General features: G+C 41.5%; 1 protein-coding gene across 1 annotated transcript in view; it reads right to left on the bottom strand.

The window, feature by feature from the left end:
- The window catches only part of LOC124595401 (NADP-dependent malic enzyme-like), a 389,313-nt gene that overhangs the window by 196,166 nt on the left and 181,118 nt on the right, over nucleotides 1-12,029 (bottom strand). Inside the window, exons 3-4 of the mRNA XM_047134129.1 lie at nucleotides 8,283-8,390; nucleotides 2,098-2,190 (exon numbers count right to left, since the gene is read on the bottom strand). Of these exons, the coding sequence (XP_046990085.1) occupies nucleotides 2,098-2,190; nucleotides 8,283-8,390 (201 nt within the window). The remainder of the gene's footprint in view (nucleotides 1-2,097; nucleotides 2,191-8,282; nucleotides 8,391-12,029) is intronic.

Here is a 12,029-nt window from a genome sequence, read left to right as displayed (position 1 = left end):
TGATTTTTGTTTCAGTTTTTCTAGCCCCAAAAACGCTTCCCCTTGGATTTTGCAGAACAGAAAAAAGTCACAGAGAGCCAGATCCGTTGTGTAGTATTCAGTGGGTAGGATGACAGCAAAACTGTTGTCATTTAGTTTATACCAAAAAACTATCACCTCTGTGAACTAGAAGCGGGCAATAGACCGAGTCGCTCGAACTGTAAACACAACTGCCACTGCTAAGAGTATCCTACGAGTTCCACATCGCTGGCAACGGGTTATACACGATGCTGGTGACTACTTTGAAGGTCAGTAAAACTTTAAAACACGTATCTATTTTGTACGAGTTGTTAATAAATAGTTGCCACTATTAAAGTTCCAACCCTCGTATATGGCTGCTCTTGATCGCTTTGTGTGTACCTATTCGAATTAGGAGCAGGTCGAACAAGAAACATATGGATAGCACCTGATGGTTGTCTTAGCAATGATGTTCAATCAAGGGCCGGCTGACTTTTTCCTTATACTGCAGCATGGACTCTTATATGTGATCAACTGACAAGAGCTTAGCTGTGAAATAACACCCCGACGCTCCCTGGTGAATTTCAGTTAAAGCAGACGTCACTCTGTCTCTACATGTCCACATGTCAGGATGTATAGATGGCGTGCCAAAACGTCCGAATATTTTCAATCTCAGATAAACGCTTTTTAAGAGTGCGGCGAATTCCCAGCACGTTCTTGTCGGGACTCTGCACTTCCCATGGAATAGCAGTGTATGATCTGATGCTCTTCTACGCCAAAATCCAAAGTGCATATTTCGGCAGTTTCTCAAATAGTAATCTGCACGCAATCCATATGTATATGTCTTTGCTCTGACGATGTTTTGTCATGTGGAACAAAGAGGCTCCGTGCTCAGCACGGGACAGGGAATAAGGTGGCGAACTGTTCCGTACACTGGACTCTGGGAGAAATAAGGTTCACTTCATATGACTAGTGCCACAGGTCCGTCCTTCTCCCATTGAAGCAGTGCTCATTCTTTAAAGACTTTATATAAAATGTCAGCCTTCTCAGCTTCACGGCAGACTAGATTATTTTGTAACGGACCTATATTCAAAATTTATTTTAACCAGTCTACAGATCAACAGATGACTTTCAATGATCATGTTCAAAATCGGCAGTCTCCTACATTTCGCCGGCCGCGGTGGTCTCGCGGTTCTAGGCGCGCAGTCCGGAACCGTGCGACTGCTACGGTCGCAGGTTCGAATACTGCCTCGGGCATGGATGTGTGTGACGTCCTTAGGTTAGTTAGGTTTAAGTAGTTCTAAGTTATAGGGGACTGATGACCACAGCTGTTAAGTCCCATAGTGCTCAGAGCCATTTGAACCATTTTTTTTTCCCTACATTTCCATATACGTCTATGCACTGGAAGGTGGAGAATATAGCGGATACCATTGTAATTTCCCATCTTTTCCCTTCCGTTTGAGCAAGACGAATGGTAAGAACGACTATCAATAAACTTCCATGCGGGTTCGAGTTTCTCTCGTTTTCCCATCACGGTTGTTTCACGGAATGTACGTGAAAGAAATTAAAGTGTTTCTTACCTCTTCTTGATACGTATCCTCAATGGGTGACGATAAAACTTTACAAATAATTAGAAACTTCAGTAATTAATGAGTGGTCAGTTTTACATGTTACCCTATATGTGGCACTGTGATTGGAAATAATACATCTTGATGTCAATGCTGGAAAAATAAATAACATTTTTCAATTGGGATTGCCGAGGTGATTTTCTTGCAAGTAGCCTAAAATTTTTATTATCAAGTAAAAGCCATTCTCCAATCATTTTTCTGTTATACACTCGTGAATGAAGAACATATTGTGTTCTATTCCTACTATTTCTGATACGTGTTTTAACCCTACTCAGAAAGAAAATTTCATGCGTGGAATAATTTGTTTGTTAGTGAGACTTTAGACGAGTAAGATTTGATGAATTGATTAGAAAGTCAGTTACGTTTTATACATGCAAGATTAAAAATCGGCAGGTAAGTTAATGGAATATGCTAACTCGTTTTTGTAATAATGTGACTCTTTCAGCGTCACCAGCTTCCTGCAAGTACGTACCTTGCATTAGGGGTTTCGGCGAAACCACTGGGGACTTCTGCCTTCGGCACTTCTGCCTGAGGAATTTCTGCTTTAGGCAAGTCCATTGGTAACCTAGAAAACAAAATAAGCAAATTGCACGTATTTTATTACGGTATTGCTTACTTCATTAATTCTAGTACAAGGTGGAAAGTTATAGCTTCGTTTTAAATACGTAATATTGACTTTTAACGAATGAAAATTATTGAATCGTTTCTCAACTTGTATCTGTGCGTGAAATATTGATTTTGTAGTAAAAGTACGAGAACGTCTTTTCTTGGAATGTTCGTTGGCATTAAATATATATTTAATCATTTTGAATTAGCGTCAGTATTTCAGTCCATATTCTTCAACAACCTCTTATTCTTATAATTAAATGTTTCCCTGAGTCATTTAAGTCTCTTTTCATTATCTACGATAATGATCGAAGCAAACGAAATGAACCCGGGAATTCTGGCTTGCTACACAAAAATGCTAACCTTCACACCACCGCAGTACGATGGGCAACTATTCTGCACGAAATACCTATGCTGAGTGCCCTACCCAACACAAACTTCAATTCATTTTTCCCTTACATATTGTCACTACTGCCAGGGCCCTCCGATATTTGCAAACACCCCAGCATTGGACGTAATGGGACGTCCTTGTAACATTGGTGATCTTATAGATCTTATAATTAATTGCGCACGAAATATTATTTTGATTCCCTTGCAACTCACTCTGAGATCGCAGCATTGTACCAGTGAATGGAGGGGTTACTAGGTGAGAGAAACGTAATACATCACGGTATGGTTTACTGTTAAAATTCCGAGAGCACGCGTTCGTAGAAGATTCGCCCAATGTATTTCTTCCTCCTGCGTATACCTCGCGAGAAAACCACGATGTCAAAACAAAACAGATTCGAGCTACGATAAAATAAAACAGGTTCCAGCTGCCAAAATGTGGACTGCTTTCTCTTGTATAGGTGAGACCATACCGCCAAGTGTGGTATGACAAGAGCGACTCGGTAGAGCAGATGAAAAGTATCAAAAGTTAATTTTTTTCTGTGGTATGGGACAATAGCCGACACGATGTAGTTCTTTGACAATTTCCTACTACCTTTTAGGTGGTAAGTAGAGAGGTCCCTCATCTGTGCATCAGAAACACAACACACAAACTGTTAAATGATACTGAAGAACGAAACATAACTTGCAGACTGATAGCGTGCACAACATTACTCTCCTTAAATTAAGGCTGTGCGAGTCAGGAAGGACATCTGGTCACAAAAAATAAAGCCATATCCAGGAGGGTAAAGACTCATCATGCGCGATTCCTACAGTAACAGCACAACGACGGGAAGGAAACAACATCAAACACAATCTGGACTACACCTCAATTTGTTGCACAGACTGGAAACTAACTGCAGATGTAGAAAAGTGTAAAGTAATGCATTCTACTAAATTTATCAATTCAGTAGCCTTTTACAGCTCACTAAAATGTAAATGTAAATGCCGTGTGGCTAGGGCCTCACGTCGGGTAGACCGTTCGCCTGGTGCAAGTCTTTCGAGTTGACGCCACTTCGGCGACTTGCGTGTTGATGGGGATGAAATGATGATGATAAGGACAAAACAATACCCAGTACTTGAGAGGAGAAAATTTCCGACCCAAACGGGAATCGAACGCGGGCCGTTAGGTAAGACATTCCGTCGCGCCGACCACTCAGGTACCAGGTGCAGACACAGCTCACTCATGAATGACAGTTGTTGTCAGTGATCTCATAAAAATACCCGAAAGTTAAAATGGGTGTGCAGTAGAACTATCATACAGATTAAGCAAATGGAAAGTTTCTGTTAACAGATGGAATGCTGCTTATTTTCAGTTTCTCTGCGACAGGCAATTGTTTCTACGACACATGCGAAACCTTTATGTACAACATGAGCGCTCACGAGTGTGTTTGATTTTTGGGTGAATGAAATACTACGAAAATTTTATTTGGTAGACTCTTGACGTAGACCGTACAACATCTCATGAAGTCCTACATAGAACGAGTCAGACACTGCAGTAGTAAAGGCAGCAGGTTCGCCTTCAGAGCGACCGATATTCATAACCCCTTCCGGCAGACCAGACGTAGACTTTTCCTGTTTCCATCAAATGTAGTTATGAAATGCTGTATGTGCTGACGGTAATAGATGACTAAGACAGACACATGTATGGTTATGGCCCGAGGTACTTTAAAAATACTTGAAAAATGTAAGAACTTATTTGCGGACGATATGTATGGATGTTCTGCAGCAACCCGTAGACAGTTAACATAAGAAACCTGAAAATGAAGGTAGCCTAACAACATGGTTTGCTTTTGTATCTAGCTGCAGTCCCTGAGTCAAATGGTTTTCTTTTTTTAGAGAAGTAATTATTCTTATAGCATTATGTAGACAGTAGTTCCTCGTGCACATTATCCACTATGGAATGAGAAACTACTGGAATACAAAATGGAAAAACGCAACATTTTCCTCCCAACTTACTGTAGTTTGCAGAGCACAGATGTACGTAGTTGTAGAAAGCTACATAGTTCCGTCCTGTATTATCCTGAAGTACGGCCACGAACCGGTGCCATCATTTTAATGTCAAGGTTTATTATTGACAGGTATGTTAATGGAAGATGCCAGCTTATGTGAACTTCGCAGCCACCCTTTCTTTACACGATCCTTCACGAAAAGTCTTGCTACACCTAAAATTGCCACACGGTTATTTAATTCCATCAGTTCTGCTTATGCATTTTCCTTGATTTATTCGCAGTTTTGGTCTCTCGTATTTGTTCCGGCAACAGAATGCAATTTTCAACACGTGATACTTTGATTTTCAATCAATAACAACGGGCAAATGAACCCTGAGGGCTATATCTCTTACAAGCAGAAACGGAACATAGTCACGCCGCAATACATGCTAAATTGCGGCACACCTATGCGTTAATCGACAGCAGACCCAGACCATCTGGTCTATGGAAAACCCTGCGTGGTCCAAATGGAAGTAAATTAGAAGCTGCACCCGATGCAGTTGTTCCTTCGGAGGAACTAACACGGTACTTCACGTTACCTTCAGCCAAAGTTGAACGGCAAACGAAACAGAGACTTATTGTTTACTTCATGGGGTTAATGACGGTAGCCGCGAAAAATTCTAAGTATGTTATTGGTAATACTGTCAAAAAATCCATCATGCGTATCAGATCAGCATGTAATGGACACGATGTAATTACAGTGTAAATGATTGACCACTATTACCCACAATAAAAGACATCTTCAACCACTCTTTGACCACAAATGTTTTTCTGAGGCCCGGAAAGAGGGCCTTACAAGCCACTACCGAAAAAGTACGTTTTCACAGCTCCATCTGATTTGGATTCTTCCGGCGCTGTCCAAGGCTTTAGGATATAATATAGTCCACATACGCAAGCCAACTATTTAACTACAAACAACGTACTAGACGAATATCAATCAGGTTTCCGCAAACATATCAGCACATCTGCTTTAATAAAAGTAACAGACGACACGAAGCTTGCTATGGATAGAGAAAAGGCGACTATCATTAACTTCTTTGGCTTTAGCAAAGTCTTTGACACTATCTTTGTTAAACTTAGCAGCCTAAATTTATCTCCGAGTGCAGTGCAATGGTTTCGCTCTCACATCTGACTACTCGCTAACAACGCGTCATGCCCGCCACGATAAAGTTGTAACCCATGAAGGCTGTATAAAGCGTCCCCCACAGTTTGGTAAAAGATCCTATACTCTTTTTATTGTACGTCAATGAAGTGTTTTCAGATCTGTCCTGCTGTAAATACTACATGTATGCTGACGACCTCTAGTTATAACTTAGTACAAAACCAACAAACTTGAAGATAGCTGTGAGCAGAATCAAAATAGGCTCATAATACAGCGTTAAAGCAAAATCCATTAAAAATTCAAACAGCCCTGACTTGTCATTCTAGACTCATTAGCCCGAAATTTCGGAAATCTCTGCCATGTTTAATTCTAAATGGGACAAATATACATTTCTCTCCATCAGCTAAGAACCTGGAGGTAATAGATGAAATGCTAACCTGGGCAGAGTAAATAGCTGCAGCATCAAAGAAGGCATCAGCATCTCTCCATACTCTACAAAATATAAAAAGCCCTTCCCATTTTACCTATAAAAGAAAGTTGTATAAACGCTTGTACTTCCAACTGTTGGTTACAACTATTTTCTCGTCCTAGGTCTTTCCCAGGATAGCTCATTGGGCCTAGAACTGGTCACGAACACCTGCTTTAAATATCTCTGTGACGTCTGGTGTTTTTGATCGTTTTATGCACTGTCATCCTGGCGACGTGTGGACAAGCACAGATATTTCCGTGTATTCTGTTCGCTCTACCGCGTTATCAACGTACATTGTCCCTCATATCTCTCTCGAACTTAACGTCGTTGTCTGAAAAGCACAGCGGAAACATTCGCTTCAATGTCAGAAAATTCCTCTTTGCCCTGTTCCACTATTCAACCGCTTTCTCGAAGTGATTTTCAGTAGCAGAAACCCGACACTAGAATGACCTCAATCATTATAGCAGAGGTTAATGACATATTTAACAAAGCAGCAATATATATCCGTTTTTTGTGGCTGTTCGCGCTCGTTACCACGTTACAACTAAGTACTCTTCTTTCCAACTAGAGCTTTCTCATTTTCCAACATTCCTAGCTAGTGCCCTCTACCTAAATTTGTCTTCCTTAGAACTCGGTACCTCACAAAATATCACTTTCGTACATCTATAAATACATTTTCTCTCTGTTATTTCACGATCCAGCCAAATTAATGTGACCATCTTCAAACCCTGAATAATCACCTTTTGCAGCACAAATGTGCAGGAAGAGAGTCAGTGAGGTCCTGGAAGCTACCAACATGGATGTGAAACCATGCAGACTACAGTGTTGTGGCCAGCTGCTCTAGGTTTCACAGTTGAGGATCCATGGCGTGAACAAGTCGATCAAGGTGGTCCCACAGATTCTCGACTTTGTTGAATCTGGCGAGTCTGCTGGCGGGGGGAATACGGTAAATTCATCCTGGTGCTCTTCGAACCACGACGGACACTGCGAGCTCTTGAAATGTTGCACTGTCCTGCTGGTAAATGCCACTGTGGCGAGGATAAAATAATTACATGTAGGGGTGGATATGGTCCCCAAGGATAGATGCGTAATTGCCTTCCAGAATGATCACCCAAGTAATCCCACAAAAAAATTCGCCAGACCATAACGCTCCCTCCTCCAGCCTGGGCCCTTTCGACGTGTGATGCAAGGTGTTTGCTTTCAGATGTTTCACGCCGATTGACGATAAAACGTTATTCATCTGAAAAGGTAACCTGTCGCCACTCTTGTACGTCCAGTTGCAGTAATGGCGTGCAAATTCCAGCCTACATTGCCGATGAACAACAAGCAACATGGCTGCAGGAACCAGGTGCCTTCTGCGGAGGCCCATACGCAGCTACGTTCTCTGAGCATTCGTTGAGGAGACACTGTTGGTTGGCCCTCGGTTCATCTGGGCGGCCTGTTGTTTAACGGTCGGGCGGCTATTCGCCCGTACCCATCTCCGCAACCCTTGTTCACCCATGTCATCTATGGCCTGTGGTGCACCACAGTTGCTTCAGCACCGGTTTTAGATAGCATCATTTTGCCATGTGTGGTATAACTTAACCACGGCGACACGCGAGCAGTTTTCAGATTAGCCGTTTCGGAAATGCTTCCACCTTTGGCCCGAAAGCCAATGATCACGACCTTTTGGATGTCAGATACATGACTCCGTTTCCGTATTATGACAACGACTCCACTGTTTTCCGCATCACTCGGTCACGCTTTATATACCCTCAACCGCTAGCACTACCACCTGCTGTCTGTGAGTGGTTACTGCATGTTGACGTCGAACATAGGTAGGGGTCACATAAATGTGACTGGACCGTGTGTCATTGTCATTATTATTATTATTATTATTATTATTATTATTATTATTACCAGCAGTAACATCAGCATCTGTAGTGGTAGTAGCAGTAGTAGTACCGATAGTATTAACTTTATTACTTCTTAGTCTGTACCATTAACCTTGTCATTAGACACATTAAAATAACTTTTAATTCTAAACTTTGTTTCAGCATCCACAACCTTTTGTGAGTAAGTACCTTTTATTAGGAGTTTCGGCGTAGCCATTGAGAAGTTCTGCCTTCGGCACTTCCACTTGAGGCGCTTCTGTCTGAGGCATTTCCGCTCTGGGCAGATCCATTGGTAACCTGGAAAACAAATGAAGTCAGTTGCACACAGGAATTGTATGGTTGCTGGTTGAAAGCTTATTTATTCATTCGCTCTTGTATAACTTCGTTATCCCTTCTTTACCAGCGGTAACTGAGCGAGAGAGATGGAAAACCAAAGCAGAAACATTAGAATAGAATAATAAAAAAAAAAAAACGGACAAGTGCGAGTAGGACTCGCACTCCGAGGTTTCCCCACAAACTTAATTATGTATATAGATTGTTCATACATAGGTTTTGACGAGTTTGCGAGTATCAAAATATGTTACATATAAATGGTCGTATCTTCTGATTGCACTGACTGAGAAGCTTAAATTTTTTACATTGCCAAGAGACTGTAGAATATAGCATTTGAGATAAATATAATCTTGACATCTACCAGTTTTTGAGAAGAAAAGGGTCTTAACTGACGGACTAGCAGATAGACAAAGGGACAACAAAGTGATCCTATAAGAGTTACCTCTTTTTTTTGTTCTACTGCCGTACGGAACCCTAAAAACACGGAAGTTCAATTTTCGGTTGCAAGCACCAGTTTTCGAGTTTGTAGTACACTGGGTCGTTCAGTACGGGGCACTGAGAAGATGAAATGGATAAACTGCAGAAACAGAAGAAATTCAGTGCTATGTAACGCTGCTGGATAACAGTACCGTTGTACAAGATGACGCCTTATTGGTTAACGTGCTAAACGACAATGAATATACTCGCGAATTTGACTAAGAAACGAAATAACACCCCCACCCCTATCACTAATGTCTACAGTCTTCACATTACAAGTACAACATTTTAGCGTACTGATGAAAGACATTCATTAATCTCGTTATGAAAAGGGTGAGAGAGAGCGCAACCGAGAAGGAATATATCGTCTTTCGCGGCCTAAATGGCCCCGACAATCAAAGAATAATAGCGAAATGATCATAACAGCCACTTACTACACATTTGAAATGACTGCGTCTTCAGTAGCACTTCAAGGCAGTTGTTACTCTTCACATGACTGCTACAAGTCTTTTTCTTATAATGCAAGTTCCCAGGTGCAACTCACCGTTTTATGTCGACATGCACTATCGTAAAACTAGGTTGCACCTCAGAAAACTAAAAAAAGTCTGCAGAAATGAAAAAAAAGTCGTCTTTGATCGTGTTAATGCATAAGATAACGTGTTCCATTCGAAAATCTGGCCCGTAACGGTAATTTTACACTCCACTCTCCGTCTCTCTCAAGTGCTCCGAAACATATTGCTTCCAGTTCGTTTTTAATGGAGAGACAGAATCAAAAGAGTCAGTTGTGTCCATTTTACTTCAAGGAAGATTTACAGAACCGTTACTGCATATAAAGGAAAGTTTTAGCTCTTTGAGACAGTCCACAGACGACCCAATTTTATATAAGACGGTCAGACAATTAGAAAGTTGTTTAAAAATGCAGAAAGCCTTAGCGCTTAATCCAAAGAGTGTCAACTGACTCACACTACAATTCAATGAAATGTAAGCCGTGTAAATAGACTAAAAGATCCGATATGGTATGACTACAAGATCGGTAATCATTCACTGGAATTAGTTGCCACCGTAAAGTATGAGGGACCATCTGCCCGGAGCGATTTTAGGTGCAACGACCGCAACGAAAGGCCGCTCGAAAGGTAAATGCTGGTCTGAGGAATAATCCAAAGAAAGGGCAATTCAAGCAAGGAAGAGGTCGCTTACAGTATCTTCCACCAATTTTGCGTATATTTTGTCGATATGGATTAAAGGAAGAGATACAAAAGATTCAACGAAGAGATGTTACAGTAATTCTCCAACTTAAATCTCGAGTAGTGAACACGACAGTGAACCAAAAAGGCATAAAGAGTGGTACCTACAAACTTCCTCCCCATGCCATTAGCGAATAAGAGAGAAAGAATGGCAATCGATTCTGATACACTATGCACTCTGCGTCACACATTGCACAGGTGTAGATAACAATCAACATATAGAATATTAGACAGTCCTTACAAAATATTTTCCTGTCCATAAGCCTTCCACTGTTGTTCCATAGTGAAAAAATGGCGCATCATGTGATAGGCCCTGTTGAAGCAGTGATTTGGGTTAGGAGGTGACACAAGAAGAAAGGCTTACTAACAAAGGAAAGGGTAAATTTTTACGAGTCTTAATACAATGGGGAAACTGGATTATCAGGTGAAGGACACGTAAAGGCTCACTCTAGGTGTTGTGAGGGTCAGTGAAATGAAATGGAAAGAAGATAGAGATTTCGAACACACGAATATGGGGTAATATCACTAGTAGCAGAAAATTTTATAACAGGTGCACGGTTTGTTATGAATAGGGGATAAGTCACAGAGTGAATTACTTTAAACAATTCATTGATAGGATCGTTCCATCAGGATGGAAAGCAAATCAACGCCAACAACAACACTTCAGGTACACATCCCGACGTCATTAGCAGAGGATGAATACAGAAGGAGAGTGTATGAGGGAATGGGACAAATAACTTAGTACGTAAAGGGCGTTGAAAATCTAACAATATGGGTGGTTGGAGCGCTATGGTAGGGTACGGAACTGAAGGCGGTGTTGGTGGAGAATATGTCTCGATAGTAGAAAGGAGAGAGGAGAAAGACCAATTCAGTTATGCAATAAATAGCGAATACAGCGTTACAAATCACAGGAAGAGGTGGTAAACTTGGAAAAGATATGGGGACACGGAAAGATCCGAGTTGGATTACATCATAGCGAGAAAGAGAGGGTTAGAAATCAGATACTGGATTGTAATGCGTACACAGGAGTGGCTACAGACTCAGATAACAATCTAGTAATGAAGAAGAGTAGGCTGAAGTACTGAGGAACGATGATGTGCGTTTGAAGTTGTCTGAGGCTGTAGGTACTGCGGTAATTAATATCACAACACTAAGTTCAATTGAAAAGGAATGGACTTTTCTAGAAAGGGCATTACGGAAGTTAGACGGACAAACGTAGGCACAAGGAAGGTGAAAGGGAAGAAACCTTCCGTAAACATCGAAATACTTCCGTTGCTCGACGGAAACATGAGGCACGAAAATGCTCAGGAAAAGACAGCAACACAATAGTACAGCTCACTTAGGACTGAAATATATAGGAAATGCAAGGAAGTTAAGACAAAATGGTTGCAGGAAAAATGAGAAGAATTTGAAAAGTAAATGGCCGTCGGAAGGACAGATTCAGCTCATAGAAAAATCAAAACAACTTTCGGTGAAATAAGTTGCCAATGTTCAGAGTGGAGCGAAAGTCTGCTGTTAAACGCAGAACACGTGGTAGAACAAGAGTTGGGGGCCTATCTGGAACACTTGGGGGATCCAATATTTAAATTTGAAAGAGCTTTGGAAATTTTGAAATTTGTGGTAAGTTCCTATGGGACCAAACCGCAGAGGCCATCGGTCCATAGGCTTACACACTACTTAATCCAACTTAAAGTAACTTACGCTAAGGACCCCCCCCCCCCCCACACACACATGCCCGAGGGAGGACTCGAACCTCCGACGGAGGGAGCCACGTGAACCGTGACAAGGCGCCTCAGACCACGCGGAGTTGGAGGAAATGAGACTGGAAAAAACCCACAAAATTTTGGAGTAGTAGGGGAGTGAACTATCACATGAACTTAAC

Source organism: Schistocerca americana, chromosome 2 (genome assembly GCF_021461395.2).
Source record: "Schistocerca americana isolate TAMUIC-IGC-003095 chromosome 2, iqSchAmer2.1, whole genome shotgun sequence".
In the NCBI taxonomy this organism is placed as follows: Eukaryota; Metazoa; Arthropoda; class Insecta; order Orthoptera; family Acrididae; genus Schistocerca; species Schistocerca americana.
This window is presented reverse-complemented; position numbering and strand designations above follow the sequence as displayed.